Source organism: Bubalus kerabau, chromosome 8, assembly GCF_029407905.1.
Source record: "Bubalus kerabau isolate K-KA32 ecotype Philippines breed swamp buffalo chromosome 8, PCC_UOA_SB_1v2, whole genome shotgun sequence".
In the NCBI taxonomy this organism is placed as follows: Eukaryota; Metazoa; Chordata; class Mammalia; order Artiodactyla; family Bovidae; genus Bubalus; species Bubalus kerabau.
In genome coordinates, this window is record NC_073631.1 from 75260764 (window position 1) to 75287770 (window position 27007).

At 38.7% G+C, this 27007-nt stretch overlaps 1 protein-coding gene across 6 annotated transcripts; it reads right to left on the minus strand.

Moving 5' to 3' along the window:
• Positions 1 to 1298: 1298 nt before the first annotated feature.
• FAM221A (family with sequence similarity 221 member A) lies at positions 1299 to 25728 on the minus strand. 6 transcript variants are annotated; one of them, XM_055589489.1, is made up of 7 exons: positions 25493 to 25728; positions 22190 to 22363; positions 17544 to 17734; positions 15191 to 15397; positions 10022 to 10126; positions 7882 to 7964; positions 1299 to 1795 (listed from the first exon to the last, which is right to left on the minus strand). In XM_055589489.1, the coding sequence occupies exons 2-7, from the start codon at positions 22285 to 22287 to the stop codon at positions 1727 to 1729; spliced, it is 753 nt and encodes a 250-aa protein (XP_055445464.1). In that variant the 5' UTR covers positions 22288 to 22363; positions 25493 to 25728; the 3' UTR covers positions 1299 to 1726. The 6 variants fall into 6 exon arrangements, with proteins under 6 accessions (XP_055445464.1, XP_055445462.1, XP_055445461.1 ...); XM_055589487.1 differs by lacking the exon at positions 25493 to 25728 and adding an exon at positions 24743 to 25220 and having other exon boundaries at positions 7882 to 7961; XM_055589486.1 differs by lacking the exon at positions 25493 to 25728 and adding an exon at positions 24743 to 25217.
• Between the last annotated feature and the right edge of the window lie 1279 nt (positions 25729 to 27007).

Below are 27007 nucleotides of genomic sequence, written 5' to 3' on the forward strand. Positions count from 1 at the left end.
AGAGTACTGGAGTGGGGTGTCATCATCTATTAATTATTGAATGAACTTTACATTTTGTGTCTTTAAGGAATTTAAGCTGTGAAATTCATTGGCATGAATTGTTGATAACATTCTTTTACTACCTCAGAAACTATGGTAACATCACCACTCTTGTCCCTAATGGTGAATTGTGTGCTTTCTCTCCTTTGCTGATTAATCTAGCTATTAATATTAATATATTAATAGAGGCCTATCAATTTTTTCTTAAAAAAAAACCAGCATTTGGTTTTTTTCATGTTTCTATAACTTTTGTTTTCTATTTCTGCTCTAATCATTATTTCCTTTTTCCTATTTAATTTTAATTTTCTCTTCTTTCTCTAGTTTCTTAAGGTGAAAGCTGAGGTCACCAATTTGAAATCTTCTTTTCTGGTATATGCATTTGTCACTATCAATTCCCCCGAACTACTACTTTAGCTGAATCACATGTATTTTTATTTCCATTCTCATTCATTAAATGGTTTGATTCTTTTTCTGAATTCGTCAACCCATGGGGTATTTAGACATATGTTGTACAACTTTCAAATATTTGGCAAAGTCCCAGATATTGGGACATCTTTGTTACTGATTTCTAATTTAACGCCATTGTAGTCAGAGGACATAATTTATGATCTGAATCTTAAAAAAGCACTGAGACTTGTTTTATGGCATAGAATGTAGTCAGTCATAGTAAATGTTCCACGCACACTAACATGTATGATGCAGAGGGGTTCCAGTGAGCATCCCAAGCTACAGTGTCAGAGGATCTTTAGATAATACAGCAAGAGAGTAATGGCATGGTCCCAAGACAGAGTGTCATCAAACAGCTTCCATGTGAAGCTGTCAGAAGTCTGCTTGGAAATGTTTCACAGCAGTACTGGGGTTAGAGAGGGACCAAGAAAATTTGAAATGGCACACAGGAGGTGTCAATACACTTATCAATAATTCATAGTTAATGTGCATGCTTGCTAAGTCGCTTTAGTCATGTCCGACTCTTTGCAACCCTATAAACCAGTGAAGTTGCTCAGTCGTGTCCGACTCTTCGCAACCCTATGGACGGTAGCCCGCCAGGCTCCTCTGTCCATGGAATTCTCCAGGCAAGAATACTGGAGTGGGTTACCATGCCTTCCTCCATGGGATCTTTTCCAACCCAGGGATCAAACGCATGTATTCTGCATTCCAGGCATATTTTTTACCATCTGAGTCATCAGGAAAGCCCCTCATATTAACAAAACAACCTAAAAATCATTAGATACCACTAGAAAGTAATTATATAATTTTAAAAGTTTTTATTTTAAAACATAAATCAAAATTACAAAGTTTAGAAAATAAAAAAACTAAGGATTTTAATTTAACTATTTTGAATGAAATGTTTGTTCAAACCCTCAATAACATCTTAACATTTTTAAGTAGCCTGAAAAGGTTAAATTATTATAAATTCAAAATAGCTACTGTACTTTAAGGTTTTGACTAACATGAAAATAGCCTCATTTGTTAGGAGAGAGAAAAAAGTTTATATAAAGTAATAAATCATAAATTTTGGTAAAAGTAATATAAGGTACTGTCACGTTTAAATAAGGCAACATTCAAAAGACATTTTTACATAGAAAAAAATGTAAGTAATTTGAGGAAAAATAAACTATTATTATGTTTAAATAATTAACACACAAAAGACATATTTGGATGCTGGTTTTAATTTCTTCAGTAGTGTTCATGAAGGTTTTGTAGTTGATGGCAATGGTGCTTTTCCTTTCTGCTTAGCAGCCTTTTCCATTTTTATCTGAAAATTTAAAATATTTGTTGATATAATAATTTGTAAAACATCCTAAAGAAAAAAAAGTGGTACATACCTCATTTGGATTCATGTCTTATTTATCACAGCCATTTTACACAGTTATTTAGCAGTTCTTAAGCTGCTAAATACTAAAGCCACAACCTGATTGTTGAAGGGACCTAATTGAATTTTTAAAATATAGTTTGTTGGAGTATGCAAGCTCCCAATCCCTCTTGCTCCTCTTTTTCTTCTGTTTATCTCAGAGCAAGGGCAGACTTGAGCAACACCTTAGAGACAGAGAGAGTGGGCCAGAGAGTGGGGAAGAGGCTGAGAGTCCACTTACACACACACATAAACACATATACACACAGAGCTCAGCACACAACAGAGACTTGAGGAGTGTTGACTGAACAGAGGACTCACACAATGAGCACAAAAGCAAGAACCCTGCAGAGAGGGTCCTATCAAGGGCTCTGTGTGTGCGTGAAACATTGTCAAAGACGGACAAAATTTTATAATTACAAACATAATCAAGTATAGTTTGATTTCAACTTTACCAAAGCATTTTAACAACATAACATATAATGAATATTGATTTGGAGAAATGATTATTTTTAATTGCCTCTAAAATTAAAAAAGAAAAAAAAAAAAGCTTGAATGCCTAACCTTAGATCCAGCCTGTGCACATTCCCTACAGCATTACAGGAGACACCTAATCCAGTTGGATTACCCCTGGAACACATACTGCTTAAAGGAGAGTTTCCTACAATTCTGATTTCTGCATTTCAACAGTTACCTTCCAGAAGGCTGTCTTTCTCCACTGTAACTGAAACAAAGAAGAAGCTTGCATACCCTAAGAAGCAGCCTTCTGATCTTTTAGAAACACACAAAGTCTTTCCTGGGCGGGGGTGGGGGGGGTGGGGGGTGGTGATGGGAAGACTCCAAAGAACACAAAACACGTCTTCTTCTTACTGCTACTAATGCTCACATACACCAATTCCCATAGGCAGCACCACTGCCTTGCCCCTGCAGGAGAAAGGAAGAGAAATTATGGGGCTGGGTGGGTGGAGGCAGGGCCTCTTATCTTCTAATGTGACAGGAATAATACCAAGAAAGCAGAAGAGATCTAGTAAAATCAGTCTACCCAATCTCACCAACTTACAAATAACTTCCAAATTATAAAATCGAATGACTCCCACCTCAGTCTCTTTCCCATTTTTTCCCCTTTCTCTCTCCTCTTTCAGTTGGTTGGGAACCTCATTTATACATACACTCAGGACTTCTCTGGTGGTCTAGTGGTTAAGACTCCACATTTCCACTGCAGATGACACAGGTTCGACCCCTGATCAGAAAACCAAAATCCTGCATGCCGCACAGCACAACCAAAAATAAATATTGTACACTCATATCACACTTATACTCTGTACCAGTAGTCAACAGGCCATCCGTAGGTCCCTCAAAGAACACTCCATTCTAAGACAAAGATTATAAGCCTTAGAATCAGACAGAAAGTACTTGAATTCTGTGTGTGTGTATTAGTCGCTTTGTGTCCAACTCTTTGCGACCCCATGGACTGTAGCCTGCCAGGCTCTTCTTTCCATGGAATTTTCCAGGCAAGAATATTGGAGTGGGTTGCCATCTCCTTCTCTAGGGAATCATCCTGATCCAGGCATTGAACCTGGGTCTTCTGCATTGCAGGCAGATTCTTTACCATCAGAGCTATAGGGAAGTCCCTTAAGTAGTGATTAACCACCTGAGGCAAGTTATTTAGCTAACAGCTTTGTAATTTCTAGAAAAGGCATAGTAATAGGTACTATGTAAGGGGTTGTTCCAAAGGTTTAAATAAGATTATATATATATATAAATCTAGGTACTTAATAACCACTCAATAAATGCTAGAATCTGTCTGTAATGCAGGAGACCCCAGTTCGATTCCTGGGTAGGGAAGGTCTGCTGGAGAAGGGATAGGATACAACCTACTCCAGTACTCTTGCCTGGAAAGTCCAGTGGACAGAGGAACTTGGTGGGCTGCAGTCCATGGGGTTGTGAAGAGTTGGACACGAATGAGCAACTTCACTTCCACTTTTCACTTTCATGCATTGGAGAAGGAAATGGCAACCCACTCCAGTGTTCTTGCCTGGAGAATCCCAGGGACGGCGGAGCCTGGTGGGCTGCTGTCTATGGGGTCACACAGAGTCGGACACAACTGAAGCGACTTAGCAGCAGCAGCAGCAGCAACCCAATCCAGTATTCTTGGGCTTCCCTTGTTGCTCAGCTGGTAAAGAATCTGCCTGCAATGTGGGAGACCTGGCTTCAATCCCTGGGGTGGGAAGATCCCCAGGAGAAGGTAAAGGCTACCCACTCCAGTATTCTAGCCTGGAGAATTCCATGGACTGTGGTGTCCATGGGGTTGCAAAGAGTCAGACATGACTGAGCAACTTTCACTCACCCCTCTCATTTAGGGCCAAGTGTTAGGTTTGTAGTACCATCCAAAAGGGCTTCCCTGTTGGCTCAGATGGTAAAGAGTCTGCCTGCAATACAGGAGACCTGGGTTCGATTCCTGGGTTGGGAAGATCCCCCAGAGAATGGAATGGCTACCCACTTCAGTATTTTTGGCTGGAGAATTCCATGGTCAGAGGAGACAATCCATGAGATCACACAGAGTCAGACATGACTGAGTGACTAACACTTTCACACAACATCAAAAAGATCAAAGATGCTAAACATACAAACAAAAGCCAAAGCAGTGTTTGCTCATTTCAAACAGTACTTAGCAAATGCGTGTGTGTGCTCAGTTGTGTCCGAATCTTTGTGACCTTGTGGACTGTAGCCCGCCAGGCTCCTCCGTTCATGGAAGTTTCCAGGCAAGAATACTGGAACAGGCTGCCATCTCCTTCTCCAGGGGATCTTTTCAACCCAAGGGCTGAACCCAGGTCTCCTGCACCTTATGCATTGTCAGGCAGATGCTCCCTGGGAAGCCCACCTAGCAAATAGATTCCCCTAATACAGTGTCCAAATGGCAAAACACCTCTTTGTGCTCCCTTTAAAAAATTTTTTTCTGGCATTAACACAGTATCCTGCAACTAGTTGACCTTTAATAATTGTTTCCTTAATACAATTCTCCTTTTATAGGGAAAAGAGACCAAACAAGTTGACCTGATATATAAAACAAGCTAAGAAGCAACTCTTCAATAAGATGTAGACGTAGTTAGTAAGCTATTTTACCACAAAAGCTTCAATTATCAAAACCAACTTTTCCCCACACCCAATGATACCAATTAGCAAAAAGCAAAACCAGATTTGGATGTTACTGCTTTCTAAAGGCAGCCCTGAACCCATCAGATTCAGCTTCCTAATTGTCCTTTTCCCTCAATGGTGCTTGTCTTAAGTTTTTTGGAGTATAAGACAAGCACTAATGATGTGAATGGTACAGGTCAGCTGAGAGAAAGTTGTTACGTTTGAGTTTCTTAGTTTTTACACTCCATTCATCACACAGGCTAAAGAGTTATAATAAAACTACAACCAATAAATCCATAAATTCTAGGTCTGAATGGGCCAAGGATATCCCCTAAAATATTCACAGATAAGAACTACCCCATTTACCTTCCCACAAGCAAATACCATTCACATGTTTTCAAGGCAGTCAACACTGCCCAAGTTCCTGGAGGAGGGAAAGAAGGAATTTAGAACCCTGCCCCTCATAAGCTTATGAGGAAACACTAAAGCTCAGTTGTGTCTGTGTGTTTTCCAAGAACACTGATTTGATTAAATCCTTGATGATGCTGCAGTAATAGTCTCTCCTTTTCTCACTCTGACCATTTCATCTTTCCCCCTGAGATTCTATCACTTCTTTTTCTTAGATCAGTGTTTTCCAAAAGAACTTTCTGTGCTGCCCAATAAGGTATATACTCTCTGCAACCCCATGGACTGTAGCCTGCCAGGCTTCTCCGTCCAAAGGATTTCCCAGACAAGAATACTGGAGTGGGTTGCCATTTCCTTCTCCAGGGGATCTTCCCAACCCAGGGATGGAACCTGTGTCTCCTGCATTGGCAGGTGGCTTCTTTACTGCTGAGCCACCGGAGATGCCCATATATATATTATATATATAATAATATATATTTATATCTTAATAATATATATTATAATATACATTATATATATATGGGCATCCCCGGTGGCTCAGATGGTAAAGCATCCTCCTGTAATGCGGGAGACACAGGTTCCATTCCTGGGTTGGGAAGATCCCCTGGAGAAGGAAATGGCAACCCACTCCAGTACTCTTGCCTAGAAAATTCCATGGACAAAGGAGCCTGGTAGTCCATGGGGTTGCAAAGAGTCAGACACAACTGAGCAACTTCACTAGTTCACTGGATATCTCATTTCAGTTCACTTCAGTTCAGTCACTCAATCGTCTGAGTCATTGCCAACCCCGTGGACTGCAGCACACCAGGCTTCCTTGTCCATCACCAACTCCCAGAGTTTACTCAAACTCAGGTTCATCAAGTTGGTGACACCATCCAATGATCTCATCCTCTGTCGTCCCCTTCTCCTCCTGCCTTCAATCCCTCCCAGCATCAGGGTCTTTTCCAATCAGTCAGTTCTTTGCATCAGGTGGCCAAAGTATTGGAGTTTCAGCTTCAGTATCAGTCCTTCCAATGAATATTCAGGACTGATTTCCTTTAGGATTGACTGGTTTAATCTCCTTTCAGTCCAAGGGCCTCTCCAACACCACAGTTCAAAAGCATCAATTCTTCAGTGCTCAGCCTTCTTTATGGTCCAACTCTCACATCCATACATGACTACTGGAAAAACCATAGCTTTGACTAGACTATCCTTTGTTGGAAAGTGATGTTTCTGCTTTTTAATATGCTGTCTAGATATATATGCTTAATGTCTTCACATAATTGGAATTATTTGTACATTTTGGTGTATTTATTTTTACTTAGAAGTAGCCCTTAGAAACTTCCATGTCAGGACAAAAAAGATTCTGATGTAAAGTCAGATAAAAAAAGATACTTGCTACTTAATTAAAAATTTCATTTTTTTAATGTTGAGGTTTAAGCCAGCTTTTTCACTCTCCTCTTTCACTTTCTTCAAGAGGCTCTTTAGTTCCTCTTTGCTTTCTGCCATAAGGGTGGTGTCATCTGCATATCTGAGGTTATTGATATTTTTCCCAGCAATCTTGATTCCAGCTTATGCTTCATCCAGTCTGGCATTTCACATGATGTACTCTGCATATAAGTTAAATAAGCAAGATGACAAAATACAGCCTTGACATACTCCTTTCCCAGTTTGGAATCAGTCTGTTGTTCTATGTCTGGTTCTTAATGTTGCTTCTTGACCTGCATACAGATTTCTCAGCAGTCAAGTAAGATGGTCTGGTATTCTCTTTAAGGATTTTCCAGTTTGTTGTGATTCACACAGTCAAAGGTTTTAGTGTAGTCAATGAAGCAGAAATAGATGTTTTTCTGGAATTCTCTTGCTTTTTCTATGATCCAACAGATGTTGGCAATTTGATCTCTGGTTCCTGTCTTTTCTAAATCTAGTTTAAACACCTGGAAGTTAGTTCAAGTACTGTTGAAGCCTAGCTTGGAAAATTTTGAACATTACTTTGCTAGCCTGTGAGATGAGTACAATTGTGTGGTAGTTTAAACATTCTTTGGCATTGCCCTTCTTTGGGATTGGAATGAAAACTGACCTTTTCCAGTCCAGTGGCCACTGCTGAGTTTTCCAAATATGCTGGCATACTGAGTGCAGCACTTTCACAGCACTGTCTTTTAGTATCTGAAATAGCTCAGCTGGAATTCCATCACTGCCACTAGCTTTGTTCATAGTGATGCTTCCTAAGACCCACTTGATTTTGCATTCTAGGATGTCTGGCTCTAGGTGACTGATCACACCATTGTGGTTATGTGGGCCATTAATACCATTTTTAGCAGAGCTGTTTCTGAATTATTCTAAATAAGCCTCAAGGCCTAACACCAGCTATAAGTAAAGATTTTAATGATGACCCACAATCAATATATAATTGCCCTACAGTGTCTCTGTTACAAGTAAATGCTTAATGTAAGCAGATTTTCCAACAGACTTACCCTCTCCTGGTATCGTCTTTCAAAGAAAGCCATATCGTCCTCTTCCGGTTTCCTTAAGGAAGAAACTTGACTACTTGTACCTACTAACAAGGAAAATCAAATCTCAGTACAAACCCTTGAAAAATATGGGTTTGAACTGTGTGGATCCACTTGGGTAATTTTCAATAAATACCTACTACAGTACTATACGACACTAGGTTGGTTGTATGCCCAGATGTGGAGGAATTGTGGATATAGAAGGCCAACTATACACTTACACGAGGATTTTCAGCTGCACAGGGGTTGGGGCCCCTAATTCTGCTGTGCTGTTCAAGGGCCAACTGTAATAAGTAACATTTGATATAATTGTAAATTCTTAAATAAAAAATAGAAAGGAAAAAAAACTTTCCTCCTACCAAGTGATTTTACTTTTCAAACCAGAAGTTATCTAAATGAATCACTGAGTCTATTCCCTCTTTTTCAGAAAGCATCATAAGACAAAAGTAATGTTTGGGGGGTAGAGGGGAGGGACAGGATTGGGAGTTTGGGGTTGTTAGACACAAACTTATTACATTCAGATGAAAAAAAAAAAATAAGGTCCTACTGTATAGCACAGGGAACTATTTCAATATCCTGTGAGAAACTATAATGGAAATAAAATATTAAAAAGAATGTATATATGTGTTTTTAAAAAAGTAATGTTCATCGGTAAACATTCTTCAGATATTCAAGTGGACTGTAGCCCGGCTAGGCTTCTCTGTCTATGGAATTCTCCAGGCAAGAATACTGGAGTGGGTAGCCATTCACTTCTCCAGGGGATCTTCTCAACCCAAGGACTGAACCTGGGTCTCTTGCATGGCAGGCATATTCGTTACCATCTGAGCTACCAGGGAAGCACTATTAAATAACACCACATAGCTATTTCACATCAGTGCTCAGTTTTCTTCAACTACATTTTACATTTTATAACTAAAAACTGATGTAACCCTACAACAGATACTGCACAGAAGTAACAGTTGAAGGTTTGTGCTATGGTCTGAATGTATGTGCCCCCTACCACCAAAAGGCATATGTTGAAATCCTAATGCCCAGTGTGATGATCTTAGGAAGTGGGCCCTTTGGGAGGTTCTTAGGTTATGAAGGTGGAGCCCTCATGAATGGGATTAGTGTTCTTATAAAAGAGACGCCAAAGAGACTTCTCAACCCTTCTACCACGTGAGGACACAAGAGGGCAGTGCCTGCGAATCAGGAAGAGGCCCTTCACCAGAACACAACCATGTGGCGCCCTTATCTGGACTTCCCCACCTCCAGAACTGAGAAGTGAGTTTTTGTTGTTTATAAGCCACCCAATCTATGGCATTTTGTTACAGCTACCTGAATGGACTAGACAGTTTGCACAGGCAACCATAAGTGATGCTAATATCTGCTTTCAAATTTTTCAAAACTGAAATAATTTTTTAACCATCTCCAACTGACTATACCTTAACTAAAAAAAAAAAAAAAAAAGACAATTATGTCATTTTGTTTTGGTTTTAATTTCTTCTGTCTACATTTTATAATTTCTTCATTGTGTGTTGTTTTGTAAGCAGCCTTAAAATTCTGTGTGGAAAAGGTCAGGGTACATGGAAAGGCTGTATGAAAATAAAAGGAAAATTCTTATTTAAAAATACTTTTAAATAGTAAGTACCTCATAAATCATATAGTCCTTCATTGTTTTTATTCTTATTTACAATAAAGAAAATGCAATAAAGTGCTTAAAAATAAATTCCATTCATTTTTATGTGTAACTTAGGAATGATAAGACCTTGCTAACCTACAATTATCACTGGATTACATCTTACTTGGGAGAACCTAAAGTATCAAGGATCAAGGCAATTAGTCCACTAGAGGGTGCTCTTATTCAGACATCAAAGCAATTACATGAACCAGAGTTAGGTTTTAAAGCTCCAAACTATAGTATTACCAGAATCTTCATAATTTAGCAGTTTTTCCCAGTTAAAAATGAAGTTCATTGTTTTTTCTTAGTGCATGGGTAATAGGAAAGAAAAATGATAATCAAATTGTGGTAATATTGGGGGGGAAACAGTAATCTGGAAAATATATCAATTTACTTCTTATTTACTAAAACCAAAAATATTTCTCAGTTTAATTTCATTACCACCTGTTAGCGTTTCTGGAGAAGAGCTAGATGATGCTTGAAATGCCTTTAGAAATGGGTGGTCCATGGCCATAACTGGAGAGTCTAAAAATTCAGCTGATGGTGCACCTGAGGACAAAAATGTGAAGAATGAAAACTAAATCTCTGTTAGGATACAAAGAAGTTATTTCAAAAGTGAAATAAATTAGAACCCCAGTAGAATCATTAGAAAAATCCTTTCTGTAAAAAGAAATTTTTTTTAGATTTTTATCTGCCATATAAAGTAGAGTCAAATGGGTAAAAGCATTTCTGCATTTCTGAGAGATCTTTTTCACAGAAAAAAAATTACACAAAAACATAACTATACATCAGCAAAGAAGTATAAAACCTTAACGCAGTCAAAAAACATAATAAAAAGTGAGACATTCAGAGAAAAAAAAGCCTCTAGTTGAAGAGGGCTGAATAAACATATTTTTCCTCCATTCCTCACTGGGAAACCATCTAAAGACAAGGAATGCAAAAATAAAACTTATTCAATAAAACGAGGAAACATCCAGAACCCTAAACCACAACCTACAAAGACCTGCTGCTAAATACACTACTTCTGGACCAAAAGGAAGGAAACTGCAGAGAGAAGTGGTAAGTGCTCTACTTCATAAACTTCACACTTCCCCTACATGCCTGTCCCCTTCCACAGGTAAAGGGGAGGAAATAAACTTTTAGTCCCATTTGCTTTTAAAACTGAATCCCTTCCTATAAAGTGAACAGTGTGCTGTTCAGGACAACTGCTCAGGCCTTCAGATTCCTGCTTCCTTCTTTTCCAGCTCCTCCCTCTTGTGACCTGGGAAGATCAGACAAGGGGGCTCAGGCCCAGCCAGGTCCCTGTGTGTCCTCTGGTTGCTACGTGCACTACTCATCTCAGGTGTTAAAGGCTGGCCTTAAGTTGGAATTTAATCTCTCAGCTTCTCAGGGCCTGGTAGCCTAACGCTCTCTCACAGGAAGCCTCACAGACCTCTCAGATGCCTACCTCTTTTTCTACCAATTTCCCCAGAGCTCAGGAGACCCACATCGCGCTCTGCTCTGCTGTCACCTTTGCCCTTTGGTATGACAGATGTCACGGCAGGCCTGCTGCCTCACAGCTCTGCTGCCTTCCAAGCACCCTCTATGAGCTGGGAATCACAGCCTCCTTCAGCCTCACAAAGGAACCAAATTCCAGCAGGAGGTTCTCTCTACCCAGGACTGTACATGGCTAGTAGGGCAGACTTCTCTCCGCTCCAGGCTTCCCTACATATAAAATCAAGGCAAAAACATGTTATGTTTCCTTTTCTCATTCTCACCTCTCTTTACACCCACCATCCCTCAGGAGTCAAAAGGGGGAGGTTTCCTTTCTTTCTATTATAAAGATGCTTAAGTGATAAAAGACCAATAGTCACAAAAAGGTAAAGATGTTGGCTACTACCACTATTACTTAGCAGTGTTCATAAAGTACTGGCCATTTTGTTTAATCAAAAATAAGAGTCATAAATATTGGAAAGGAAGAGGCAAAAATATCATTACAGTTGACCTTTGAACTACGCAGGGGTTAAGGGTACTAACCCTTTACATGCAGTCAAAATCTGCATATAACTTTATAGTCAGTCTTCTGTATCTCCAGTTCCACATTCACAGATTCAACCAATTGCAGATCATGTAGTACTGTGGTGTTTACTATTGAAAACAATCCACATATAAGTGGACCCTCATAGTTCAAACCCCTGTTGTTCAAGGGTCAATAATATTTGCAAAATCAACTAAAAATTTACATTTAAAATTCTAAGATTAAGTAATAATGACTGGTAACAAAAGCTGCATAAAATATTTCCTTTTTTAAAATAAACAATCAGCTAGAAAATACAAAGGAAGGGAAAAACTCATGTATCATAGCTACAAAAAATGATGAAATACCTAGAAATAAAATTAAGAATTGTGTAGGACTTTTATGAAGATAACTTGAGAATTCCACGTAATTATACAGAAGACAACAAAGAAATGAAGACTCAATATTTTAAAACAGTATTTCTTTCCTATATTAATCTACACATTCAACTAAAATAATAGAATGTTTTCAAAAATAATATCAAAGTTCTGAAAAAACTGAAAGGAAAGAATAGATCAGGAAAATTCTAAAGTAATAAAATGAAGTCATACATAGTAATTTATTATAAAGCTGTAGTTATGGAAACAATAGAGTAGTTGCACAGAAATAGACAACAATGAGGCAGACTAATGAGACCAGAACAATTTCTGGGTTGAGCTCAACCCTACCACTTACTTGTTGAATAACACAGAATAGATGTTTTCCTATTCTGCACTGATTTTCCTTGTCTGTAAAAAGGATTAATAATAGCACCTCACTCAGAATAGTTATGAGGATTAAATGAGGTAATAGACATAAAGAGGCTGGACCAAATCCTGGCAGTACAAAGTCATAATTATCAGTAACATCACTACCATCATTTTTTGTTTGCCACTGATAATTGGGTTTTCTGTAACAGACGCATGAGCCTAATACAATCATGTATCCATAAAAACTGAAAAGAATTTATTTATGGAATTTAACAAGCTAGTTGTAAAATAACCAAGAGAACAAAATACATAAATATGTCAAGGCCATCTTGAAAAAAGAACACAAACAGAATTTAACCAACTATCAAAACACACTATGAAGAAGAATAATTAAAAATATGAAATATTTGCACAAAATAGATAAATAAGCCAATGCCATAAAATTAAGTATGATGGAATATAGTAAAGTTTCAAATTATTTGGGAAAAAATGTTTTTGGATAACTTGTCATCAATTTGGACAAAAACCGAAGTTATACACACCTTACTCTTTCACAAAAAAATAAATTCCAGATACAAGAGAAAGCTAAACATAAAAACAAAAGAAAAATTAAGCATTAAAGTAAAATGAAATAAGTTGGAATGGAATTTTAAAAAATTAAATAAAGTGAATGGAGAGCATATTTATAAAATGAGAGTAGGGTAAGGCCTGCCTCCAACATTTAAAAACTAAAACCACAACAAAATCCCAAAAGACAAATGATGTATTGGAAGAAAATACATCCAAAATAAATACAAAGGATTAGTACACAGCAAATATATATAAGAAGACTTCCTATAAATCAATGGGAAAATATAAAGCATAAAAATTAGTGAAGCATATGAACAGACAACTCACAGAAAGTAAAATGGCCACTGAATATAAGGAGACTCTCCTCTCAGTAATAACCAGGGAAATCAACCGACTGAAACAATGACAGTATTTTTACACATTAGACTGGCAATAAAACTCAGGTTAATGACATCAATGATCAGTATAAATGCCTGGAAATAGGTAAACTACAACATCACTAGAGGAAGTATAAACAAGTACAGCATTTTTGAAGGGCAATTCAACAGAATGTATTTAAATTTCACATATGCAAACACTTCAACCCAAAAATTTTACTTCTCTCCATCTACCTTAGACTCAAATTTACATAGTACACAAAGAAGCAAGTTCAAAAGCAAAAATGAATAAATAAATAAAATGGAAATAATCTAAATACCATGAACAAGGAAAGCGTTTAGGTAAACTGCTATGTGTGTCTATTTATATAGACACACACATATACAAATTGATGTACACATATACAAATATATATATATGTGTATATGTGTGTGTGTGTATATATATATATATTCACACACATATATACATATATATGGGTTTCCCCTGGTGGCTCAGATGGTAATGAATCCACCTGCAATGCGGGAGACCCAGGTTCTATCTCTGGGTTAGGAAGATCCACTGAAAGAGGGCATGGCAACCCACTCCAGTATTCTTGCCTGGAGAATCCCCACTGACGGAGGAGCCTGGTGGGCTACAGTCCACAGGGATGCAAAGAGTCATACATGACTGAGTAACTAAGCACAGTTTATATATATACACACATAAAATGTGGAATACTATGAAGCAGTTACAAAAAACAAGAGATTTGTATGTCCTGGTATAATAATGCTTTGAAAAAAATTTTTTAAGTTAAAAATAGTAAACTATAAAAAAATGTATGCTAAAAAGAATAATACAAATCAACTGATATCAGCAAATGACCCTCTATTAAATAATCTTCCTGGTGGCTCAGACGGTAAAGTGTCTGCCTGCAATGTGGGAGACCGGGGTTCGATTTCTGGGTCGGGAAGATCCCCTGGAGAAGAAAATGGCAATCCACTCCAGCACTCTTGCCTGGAAAATCCCATGGACAGAGGAGCCTGATAGGCTACAGACCATGGGGTCGCAAAGAGTCGAACATGACTGAGCGACTTCACTTTCACTTTCACGAAAGAATCTGGGGTTAAGAGAAATGTTCCAGAGGGATTTGTACTTCATCTCTATTATTTGAATCTTTTATAACAAGAAAATATTCACTTATGTTTACATAATTTTTATAATAAGATAAAAGTAAATGCTTATTAAAAAATCCACATAAACAGAAGTATTTACAGTAGATACTTACAAAAGAGACTCACAGACTTAAAAGAACAAACTTATGGTTGCAAAGGGGAAGGATGTGGGGAAGGGATAGTTGGGGAGTTTGGGATAAACATGTACACACTGCTCTATTTAAAATGGATAACCAACAAGGACCTACTATATAGCACATGGAACTTTGCTCAATGTTATATGGCAGCCTTGACAGGAGGGGAGTCTGGGGGAGTATGGATACACATATATGTATGGCTGAGTCCCTTTGCAGTTCACTGAAACTATCACATACGCACATGCATGTGTATACACACACATGTACAAAAGCCTATGTTTCCAAAATGAGGTAGTTATAATGGTGAAACTTACATACAATAGGGTAACAGGTAAACTGTATCACATCAAATAAAATAAATATTATTTCACTATTACAAACAATGGAGCTGTGAGTTGGGATAATCTAAATACCATGAACAAGGATCTTTCCTCTTATGTTTTTTAATTTTCCTTTAATAATCAAACATTGCATATGACAATAAAACATTAAAAAAAATAAAAACAAAAAGATAATTTTTTTGAAAATAACATAAATAACTTAAAGTGCAAAACAAATATAAGGCTTCAGTATTGTTAGCACACATAAAAGCAAAATGACAAGCTCACAGTTCATATATCATCACTTACCAATTCCACTGTCATCTAATCGCATGTAGCCTTCTGCCAGCGAGCTGAAGCCAGTTAATCCTCCCATTGCTGCATAAGGAACGTCCTGCCCCACTGGTTTTCCCTGAGCCAGTCTTTCTTGTTTAGTTTCCACTACTGTGTCATGGGCATATGCAGGCTGACCACAAGCACAAGTGAAGGAACTATGAAATCCCGAACACTTAGAACCTGAATCAAGATGTAAAAGGAGTTCAATGTTTTCAAATATAGGTAATCAGTTATATGCCCTCTAAACTAACTTAGCTTGGCCCAAACCACTTGAATTCTGGATCTTTCATACACTGTCCTCTGACGCCAGTGCTTACCTCTACCCCTGAACTCCTTTCCTCCAGCCACTGCTCTTATTTCTAAAAGATGCTAAAGCATAAGGGAGTATGCAACAACAACAACAAAAAAAATTGGAAAAACCAACTAGGACTTAAGGATACTGGGCTAAAAACACTGGAGAGCTAGGAAGTGAAGGCCCTCTCCTCAAATACTGAGTTAAAAGCAGGTGCGGGGGGACAACCCAGTAGTGAAGAAATAATGTAGAAACATGTCCCTGAGTCAATTCCCCATAAAAGCCATAAGGGAAGGCCAACTCACAGATACAGAAAGGATGCAATGGAATACTGTTTAACGATAAAAAGGAAAGAAGTAATGATGTGTGCTACAGCATGGATGAATCATAAAAACATTATACTAAGTGAAAGATGGTTGTCAGGAAAGACCACATACTCTATGTTCCACTTACATGAAATGTTTAGAATAGGTAAATCCATAAAGATAGAAAGTAGGTTACTGGCTGTCTAGAGTTGAGGGGTAAGAGGAATAAGGAATGACTGATATGGATATGAAATTTCTTTTGGGGGTGATGAAAATATTCTAAAATTTATCGTGGTGATGGTGAACAACTTTGAATATAAAAGCCATTGAACTGTACCCTTCAACTGTATATGAATTTTTTAGCATGTTACTTATATCTTAATGAAATCACTATATATAAAAATACAAACCATATTGAAATAGAGTCCAGAATATACCATTACAAAACCCTTAAACATTCATACTTTTGACAAATATGTACAGAAACCAAAGCACATAATAAATAAGTTTTATTCAAATACTTCTATACTTAGTGAAATGATTTATGTCTGCCATTGTCAATAAAAATGTTTTATAATATATTTAATCATAAGATTTCAATTCAAGATACTACAAAGAGAACTGGGAAAACTATCTCCTGAAGAAAACTACTGGAGCTAACTTTAAAAATATTCTACCTATTTCAAAGGGTTTTTAAAAGGATAATCAAGGGACAGAGCATTTGAAACGGTGGCTGGGATTTGGGTACAGGTATTGAGATACAGTAGCTCAGTGGGTCCCAGAAGGCAATGGCACCCCACTCCAGTACTCTTGCCTGGCAAATCCCATGGACGGAGGAGCCTGGTGGGCTGCAGTCCATGGGGTCGCTAAGAGTCGGACACAACTGAGCAACTTCACTTTCACTTTTCACTTTCATGGATTGGAGAAGGAAATGGCAGCCCACTCCAGTGTTCTTGCCTGGAGAATCCCAGAGACGGGGGAGCCTGCTGGGCTGCCATCTATGGGGTCGCACAGAGTCAGACACGACTGAAGCAACTTAGCAGCAGCAGCAGCAGCAGCTCAGTGGGTAAAGAATCTGCCTTTAAGGCAGGAGATGGGGGTTCGATTCCTGGCTTGGGAAGATCCCCTGGAGGAGGGCATGGCAACCCACTCCAATATTCTTGCCTGAAGAATGCCATGGACAGAGAAGCCCAAGCAGGTTACAGTCCATAGTGTCGCAAAGAGCCGGACATGACTGAAGGGGCTGAGCACAGCATAAGCACATTGAGATAAGGGTGCTATTGCCTACAAAGTGTTAAAATCATCAAGCTACATTTTGTTTTTCCCATCAAGCCATGTTTTATGCAGTAACATAATAATCTGCAAGTGAATCATAAAAAAATTTTAGACCTGTAAAATCCTTTTTAAGTATGATTATTCTGTAAATGGAATTCAGTTGGTAGAACATCCAGAATTTGAAATTTTGAATTAGATCATATCTAGTAATTCTTTAAAATCTATTACTACTACTTAATCTTATTCAAATTACATGAGATTAGAGATTAAGGTCGATGACTAAAAGCATATGAACAACCAAGTTTTTCCACAAACTTTTAGAGTACGTGTTCATCAAATTATTCCCAGTTGTCCAATGTGACTGTAGCTGAATGAAACTGGCACAGAGACACATCAAACATTCAGTAAGGGGATAAAAGCATTCTGTTTATATGTTTATCATAATGTAACTCACAGGCATTGCATACAAAGCCAGGCGCTGCACTGTGTTGATCGGCAAAGTGCTTACATCTGCAGCGAATGGGCTGTGTGCCGTTCAGAGGCACATAGAGGTAAGCCCGGCAAGGGCAGCCCCTCACTTGGCAAGGCAGACTGATGGGGCGCTGCGGGGGAATCGTTTCAAAGTCAGTTTTATGTTGCTTATACCTAAAAGAAATGAAAGGAATGAAATAATAGCACAATGCAAATACTGCCAGAAATTAACAGCTGGTATTCTCTTACAGGCAAAATGACTCTCATTTTTATTTTTTGTTCATTGTTCTTGTTAGTAAGGTGTAAATACACTCCCCTAAAATGCAGTACTTGTCAGTTATGTTGCTTTGGTCAGAGAAAATCTTCACCCATCTAGATTTTTAATCAAGGAGAATTTTCACAGCAACATACAAAGATATAGCATATAATTCTCTTAAAATACTATTACAGATTCTTTAATATAGAAACACAACCCACAAGTATGAAGAAAAGCTCATGAAATTCTCTTTATCAAAGTGCATTATTTACATTTATTTTCACAGGTCTGCTATTTAAAATTGAAATAAGTTCAATAAACACATATTAATATAATTTATTTTAATATACTTATACTTTAAACTTCAAAATAAATTGTAAACACCGTTAAAAGCCAAAACTCTTTGCTAAAATGCTGTACATATATTTTCTCAGACCACTGGCTTCCTTCTCATTAGATGATACTCAGTAAAATCATATTAAATTTATTACTCTCAATATTATACTAGGTAACAGAAGTTAAAATAATAATAACATAACTTTTTCACTTAGCAAAGAGAGTCAAAGTTTTTTTTTAAAACTGTACATATTTCACAACACTGTAAAGAGTGTTATAAAAGAACCAATCCCATTTAATAGGGTTTCAAGAAACAGAAAAAGATCCATCCATTAAGCCAGATGGTTCATTTTTGAAATAAATAAACCCTAAGAAAATTATTCCATGTATATAAAGAGCTCTGGGCATAAGGGTAGTATTAGCAACAGTACTTTAAATAGTGATGCACACAACACAAACTAATAATAAAGGAATGGATAAGTATATTACAAGAAAACATTTCTTCAAATAAAATCTTTTACAGACCATAATACTATATAAAATAGATAACACAGAACTGGCTAACACTAGGTAAAGAGCCGTAAGTGGAGTCTGTCCTTCCCCTTAGCTGCCCCTCCAGCTGGTGAGCCCCTGAAATTCTGTGGGAGCTCTGGGGAAAACATGGCAAACACAACTGGATTAGCTGGAGTATCAAGGAGGTATTAAAAATCTTGTGTGCAATTACTATGAACAGTGTGGAAACATTTCCATGATTCTGTCATGAAAAACTACTTCAATATTTATACACACGTATAATTAACAACTAAGGCTGTATATTGGCACCCTGCTTATTTAACTTACATGCAGAATACACCATGAGAAATGCTCGACTTGATGAAGCACAAGCTGGAATCAAGATTGCTGGGAGAAATATCAACAACCTCAGATATGCAGATGACACCACACTTATGACAGCAATGAAGAACTAAAGAGCCTCGTGATGAAAGTGAAAGAGGAGAGTGAAAAGGTTGGCTTAAAACTCAACATTCAGAAAACTAAGATCATGGCATCTGGTCTCATCACTTCATGGGAAATAGATGGGGAAACAGTGACAGTCTTTATTTTCTTGAGCTCCAAAATCACTGCAGATGGTGATTGCAGCCAAGAAATTAAAAGACACTTGCTCCTTGCAAGAAAAGTTATGACCAACCTAGACAGCATATTAAAAAGCAGAGACATTACTTTGCCAACAAAGGTCCATCCAGTCAAAGCTATGATTTTTCCAGTAGTCATGTATGGATGTGAGAGTTGGACTGTGAAGAAAGCTGAGTGCCGAAGAACTGATGTTTTTGAACCGTGGTGTTGGAGAAGACGCTTGAGAGTCCCTTGGACTACAAGGAGATCAAACCAGTCCATCCTAAAGGAAATATTCAGTCCTGAATATTCATTGGAAGGACTGATGCTGAAGCTGAAACTCCAATACTTTGGCCACCTGATGCAAAGAACTGACTCATTTGAAAAGACCCTGATACTGGGAAAGATTGAAGGCGGGAGGAGAAGGGGATGACAAAGGATGAGATGGTTGGATGGCATCACCAACTCAATGGAAATGAGTTTGAGTAGACTCTGGGAGTTGGTGATGGACAGGGAGGCCTGGTGTGCTGTAGTCCATGAGGTCGCAAAGAGTCAGACACAAATGAGTGACTGAACTGAACTGAACTGAATTGAAGTATGTAAATAAAAAAAGTACATACTCATGTTAAAACTTCTTAACAACATCTGGCATTAGGTGGTGTCTTCTTTCTACATTTCTTTATATTCTTCATTTCAATGTTTCCAATGTTTTCACTTTTGTTTTATACTTTTTAAAAAATATTTATTTTTAATTGGAGGATAATTGCTTTACAATACTATGCTGGTTTCTGCCATGTATAAGCATGAATCAACCATATGCATTCATATGTCCCCTTCCACTTGAACCTCCCTCCCACCTCCCAAGTTTCACTTTTATAATAGGGAAAAATTAATTTAGACAGAGATCTCACTGAGCAACTGGTACTAAAGAACTTTTTCCATCCAAGTGGGGTTGGGTCAATTTTGAAGTTCAATTCTATGCTGTACCATTATACATAGATATGAGACTGGCACTAAACGTACATAAGAATAAATGATAAAACTAACATAAGTTTACCAGAAAACAGTGGAAGAGTTAGTCTCTCAGTTATGTCCAACTTTTTGCGACCCCACAGATTCTAGCCCACCAGGCTCTTCTGCCCATGGAATTCTCCAGGCAAGAATACTGGAGTAGGTAGCCATTCCCTTTTCCAGGGGACCTTCCCAACACAGGGATCAAACCCGGGTCTCCTGTATTGTAGGTGGATTCTTTACCACTTTCACGTCAATGGAAGTTTACCAAAGCTCTCTTCAGTTCTGCACAATATCAACATAACCCTCATCCTCTGTTCCTCCAGTGTTTTTAGTTGGGGTTGCTAAATAAATTTCAAGTCAATCTACACACAACATGACTCATCCTAGCAACTGCCTAACAACCTCTGGCAAATCTTGAGTGTGTAAACAGCAACTGCACAAAGACTATGTCAGGAAGGAGCCCCAGAAACGATCAGAACAGGGAGGCTCTCCCGTGGCTCCTCTGGAATAGAAAGCTAAAGTTTTTACCTAAAACCACATAATAGTTTCTGTGACTTTTCCAAGAAGCAGCTTTGTCCTTTTGAGCTTTACAACTACGATCTGTAGCCGTGATAAAATTTAAAGTAGAAAATGACAAACACAGCCAAATGCAAATCTCAAGTGCAGGTAACACACATCAATGGCTGCAGCCTCATGTATTTCCTTTTCTTGTGTGCTTGTATTTTTGTTTAAAGAAAGGTATATACATATACATACACACACACACACACACAGCGTTGACCCTTGAACAATATGGGTTTAAAGTGTAGATTTTTTTCAATAAATACACAGTAGGCCCTCAGTGTTTATGGGTTCCACATCTGTGCTTAAACTAACCACATATTGTGTTCCAAGGATCATGTTTATGATCCAAGGTTGGCTGAATCCACATCTGCAAACAGGAGGGCCCAGCTGTGGGGCACCAGCATCCCCAGATTTTGGTATCCACGGTGGGTCCTGGAACCAGTCCTCTGTGTGTGTATAAATAAAAGAGAAAGGTATTCATATAAAACATTTCTTAACATATAAAAAGAGACTAGTAAATGTGAGGGGAAATGCTTCTATTTGTAGATTGGTAAACTTTTTAGTGTGGATCAGCTCAAGCAACTTTAAAATCAGTTTAGGGAACACTACTCAGTACTCTACAGTGACGTAAATGGGAAGGAAATCCAAAAAAGAGAGGATATACATATATCCTGATTCACTTTGCTACATAGCAGAAACTAAAATGGGCTTCACTAGTGGCTCAGACAGTAACGAATCCACCTACAAAGCAGGAGACCTGGGTTCGAGCCCTGGGTCGGGCAGGTCCCCTGAAGAAGTGAATGGCAATCCACTCCAGTATTCTCACCTGGAGAATTCCATGGACAGAGGAGTCTGATGGGCCACAGTCTGTGGGGTTGTAAAGAGTCTGACATGACAGAGTAACTATCACTTTTCAGAAACTAACACAATATTGTAAAGCAACTATACTCCAATAAAAACGAATTTTAAAACACATTTGACAAAAATAAATAAACAAAATAAAATCAGTTCTGCAATCTGATGACCCATTCCCTACTACCTTGTCCAGTGGTGGGAGAGGCAGAGTGAGTAGCAGAGCCTGGAGGCACCAGTATCTTTCTTATCAATGCTAAGAGGAAAGATGCTTAAGGTGATGGGACTCCATAATGAGTTCTAACAAGATACAGCAGAAAAAATGTAAAATACAGCCCCCAAAAACCTTAGATAATTTCTGCCATATTATAGAAACACCTGTTTTCAAACATTCCTCAATTATCATCAATAATGTTATTTATAGAAGGAAGATATGCCCTGCTACAGTTTTATATTTCCTAATCACCAGAAAACTTAGCAATAAAATATCTTACCTATGTGTACAAAAACACAGTGTCTCTGGACCCACAAGTTTACAATCCATTCCCGTGGGTGATCGCCAACTCACATACAATCTGTTCTGTAAACGCATAGGTAAGACTTTTTTTTTGTATTCTTCATATTCCTCAGGAGTAAAAAGTTTCCCTCCGTCATCCTCACCAACAATTCTACAACAAAAGATACTTCTCTTAAGCCATGTGTATTTCTTTTCTGGGTTAAAAATAAACTCTAAAATTAAACTATACTTGTATAGTCAAATGTATAGTCAGAAGAAAGACTGCTTTGGCTTTATTTTGTTACATTAGGCTCATGTTAATAGCAAAATTACACACAATAGTAATAAAGCTTTTGCTTCCCTGAAAAAGGATTATACCGTCAATGAATTCATAACATCTGACTTCACAGATCCAGGTTTATCACTGGAGAATTACCACATATTCATCTCAATTTCTCCTTTGATTCTGAAGTAAACATGCTCATTCTTCACATTAAAGTTGGAGACTAAACTGCTAAAAATTCTAATATTTTCCTCCTTTAAATATACTTTGCCCCCAAAACAAAATAGTACAAAAATCATCCATGCTGAAGACAACGTGATTAACGTCCATACCTGACTCCAAACCCTGGCCAGAAGTTTAAACTATGATAGAACCCACAAACACCCTTAGATCTGCACCACTTCATACCTAACATATGCATTGAGTAATCAGGCATATCATTTTCTAATTCTGGAAGTAAGACCTCAGATTTTTATAGGAAGAATTAAGCTACTGCTATTTCTTAATTTCTTAGGAAATTAAGAATTGTCCTCCTTGTTAAAAAAGGAAGCACAATCAAAAGCATGTGGTCAAAACTGAAGAAATTTCTCACCGAACATACTCCCTTTAAAAGTCACAGAAAGTGTTATTTGCAGAATGTTACATAATTTTTAGTGCAGTCCGTGCCTTTTCTCATACTTTGAAGCCTTTAGCTATGGTAGACAAAATAAAAACCAATTCAGAAGCTATGAAATCATCACAACTTTCTTCCTTAAATAATTAAGGTACATACTAATAAATAAATAATAAAACTAAGGGCATTTTATTCTGAGCTAAGTTTTGGGCTATTTCACCTTTTTACAGCTATCAAGAAGTATATCAACAGCTACTGAAAAGACCTTAAGATCAATGCAGACTTTTAAAGAAAGAGATTAATTATATATAATTCTAAAAAAAAAAATTATATATAGTTCTAAACCAGTGTTGCTCAAACTTTATTTACAGAATCCCCAGGAGATCTAGTTCAAATGCAGATTCAGATTAATATGTCTCAATGGGCCTGGCGATGCTCCCTAACAACGCTTACGCTGCTGGTCCATGATGGCTACACTATGGGCAGCAACGCTCTAACTTACACAGAGAACTATTTCAAGTAGTTTATGTTTGGAAAATAATTTCGCCCCAGGCCCCAACATTTCATAGGCCAGGAATGAGACTACAACTGAAGGCCCACATTCCACATACCTAAACATCTAAGTATCTGAGGTGTCCAGTCAACATCAGGACCCAGCATAGTGCTCCTAGGGAAAAGGCCTGGAGAACTGGAGGCGAAAGGAGGAGCTCTGCCCTAGGTAAGCTCGGTATAAGCTGTTCCGGACTTTTGGCCTCATGTGAACCTAACCGGGAATGGGACCTGACCCATCAAGCTTCTCATCCTCACTTTTTCTGGCTCAGAATTACTAGATATTTCTGGACGTCACTCCAAAGTATACCACCTAGACAGTTCGAGGGAAGAGCAGTCAGACAGCAACCCCTTTACCCAAGGGACTTCGCGGGACCACCTTGAGATGGAGCAACCCGTGGCTCAGGTTTCAAGCTGCACCTGTTTCCCACTGAGGCAGTGATCATCTGACTCCCCCTTTACACACACACACACACACACCTGCCTCTCACCCAGTTTCCCAACTGTCAAAAATCTTTCTTGGGAGACCTTAAAAAAAAAAAAAAAAAAAAAAAAAAGAACACATTCTTGCAGGTACACCAGCCTTTGTCAGGGCCCCAGGCAGTGAGTCACTATTAAAAGCCCTAGGGGCGGCTGCGCTTCCAGTTCCCGGGTAAGAGTTTCTCTAGAACCAAAGTCTTTCTCCTAAAACCAGCACCTCGTGGTCCGGGGCACGTTTGGAAGTTCACGTCCCACCCTATTACAAAGTGAACATGCAAACCTGATGTCTGCTTTTACAGGCCAGGTGTACTCAACGTGTGATCTACAACAGCAGTTAAGAAAAGAACAATGGACCTTTGCGTAAATCTGGAGTTAATAATCCTTTCTCAAAGGGATCAGAGCCGGAGATCTTTTAAATTGCCTCGGAAGAGACTTATTAGAATAGAACTGCGTGTCATCACAATACTAGAAATAAGAAGCCTGTAATCAAAGTAAGCCACCTCCACCAGCCCGGGAACGGGATTCCGGGAACCAAGGCCAGGGCCTGTCCCCTGCCCGCGCCTCCAGCACCCCTCCCGCGAAGGGGATCGGACCGGCCTCCTGGCTCCGCAGAGGCGCTGCCTCACCTCCGGTACTCCAAGTACTCGTCTACTGCAGCCGCCCCGCCAGGAGGTAACTTCAGCCGCTCCATGGCAGGCGGGGAACCGGGAGACGCCGGCTCCAGCCGCCCTACGCACGTGAGCCGAGCAGTGAGCAGCCAAAACCTGCCCCGCCCCGGCCGGCCGCGCCCCCTCTCGCCCGCTCCGCTATTGGCCCGGCAGGACGACCGCGGTGACTGCGCAGACCTCGCGCTTCCACCTGGCTGGCCACTCCCGGCACTAGAAACTCGCTCTTCACGCTGAACCCTGGTGCTGTAGGGATGCTGTTTACCGCACTCCGCAAACCCTGCCCGTCTCCTTCTTCCTGGTCTGTTAGGTCTCCTTGTAGTAAATAAAATAATGAGTGACGATGGAGTGCAGTGTCTTGCATGTAATGGATGCACAGAATGGGCGTATTTCTTTGTACAGCACTTTTCGCTGGTTCTGAGAAGGTTTTGGATAGTTTGAGAGCTCTAATCGCTATAATTGCCAGCTGTGTTTTCAGATTTGGCATTAAAAGCACTGTGACGTAGAAAATCAGTCTTGAGTGTCTGTGTTCAGTTTGAGTGTCTCTATAGCAACATGTTCTTCAAAAAAAGTGAGTAGCAGATTTAAGGGGTAACAGGAGAAACTAGGATTAAAACAAAACCAAAAACCTTTGGAAATATTCTCCACAAAATCCATTTTAAAGTTGAATTACCAGAGATTGGTAATATGTCCAGAATTTGGTTTAGTTACCTGGAAAAGAGGTAGGAAATCCATTATTATTCAGGAATCAAACTCTGAGGCTCCCTAGAGATCAGGTTGAAAGTGAAAGTGAAAGTCGCTCAGTTTTGTCCGACTCTTTGCGACCCCATGAAATTCTCCAGGCCAGAATACTGGAGAGGGTAGCCGTTCCCTTCTCCAGGGGATCTTTCCAACCCAGGGATCGAGCTCAGGTCTTCCGCGTTGCAGGCGGATTCTTTATCAGCTGAGCTACCAGGGAATCGGCTTGAGCACCTTCTATAAATAGTCAGGGAGGGAAAATCCAGTTTAAAAAAAAAAAAAAATTGTTGAACTTTAATACTTTATTTCAAAAATAAAGTATTTTATTTTTGAGACCCATTGTTGAGTCTCAGTCCTAACAATGACACCTTCACTGCTCTTTGTTAATAACCATTCTATCAGTGTTAGCTCCCAACTCAATCTTAACCAATAAACTCTGAAGTCTCTCCCAGCCACATTATAAACACATTTTAAAGTTAAAAAGCTTTCAACCCTCAGGTCAAGGAGTGATCCTGAAATGGAGCTATTTTAGGGGAAGGAGCACTGCTCAACACACCTATTGGCTGCTGCCGCCTTTTATCTTGTTTTGAACTCCTAGCTCTGCTTTTAGGCAGCAGCTAAACTAGCAAAGATAAATAACATAAAGTGCTAGGCTATGTGAACTTACAGAAAAAGTGGCAAGGGAGTGTCTGCGCAGTCAAGTACAATTTAATGCATCTAGAGAGAAATAATTAAAATAGGCTTAGTGCAATTGTGAACCCTTATAGGAAGCTGCTGGAGCAGTAAACTCTCTGATCAAAGAAGTCAACAAAAATATTAGGAATGAAAATAAAACTACAGAACAAAATGCAAAATATTATAATATCCTTGGAGAAAACTGATACCTTTGCTAATTAGAATATTATATATGGTTTTGACCTCTGGTTTAATGTTTTTAAGTATAATTGAACTATAATTTATCCCCAAAGGTATCCAAATTGACCCAGGAAATATGATGGACAGAAGGACATGAGAGAGAGAAGCTTGCCTTGGCAAGTATTAGACATTTTACATATTTAGTTCTCATAAAATGAGAGAGGAAATATCAGCATTTTGCAGTGATGTATTGGAGAAGTCAATGGCATCCCACTCCAGTACTCTTGCCTGGAAAATCCCATGGATGGAGGAGCCTGGAAGGCTGCAGTCCATGGGGTCGCTACGAGTCGGACACAACTGAGCAACTTCACTTTCACTTTTCACTTTCATGCATTGGAGAAGGAAATGGCAACCCACTCCAGTATTCTTGCCTGGAGAATCCCAGGGACGGGGGAGCCTGATGGGCTGTCGTCTGTGAGGTCACATAGAGTCAGACACAACTGAAGCGACTTAGTAATAGTAGTATAAGTTAATATAAGTTTTTTCTGAAAATAACAGAATAATCTAACAGAGGCTTAATTAAACATAAGGTTTTAATCTTTGTTACTCTCAAGAATTGTCGGGATAAGTGAT

Bases quoted from the DNA above. Each gene is read 5' to 3' on its own strand.
- FAM221A (XM_055589486.1), bottom strand. From the start codon at position 24,807: ATGGAGCGGCTGAAGTTACCTCCTGGCGGGGCGGCTGCAGTAGACGAG. The intron at 15,398-17,543 runs GTGAGTTACATT...ATCTTGATTCAG, and splicing joins TGGCTTTGTATGCAATGCCT to GTTCTAAGTGTTCGGGATTT. The intron at 10,127-15,190 runs GTAAGTGATGAT...TTTTGTCCTCAG, and splicing joins ATTAGATGACAGTGGAATTG to GTGCACCATCAGCTGAATTT.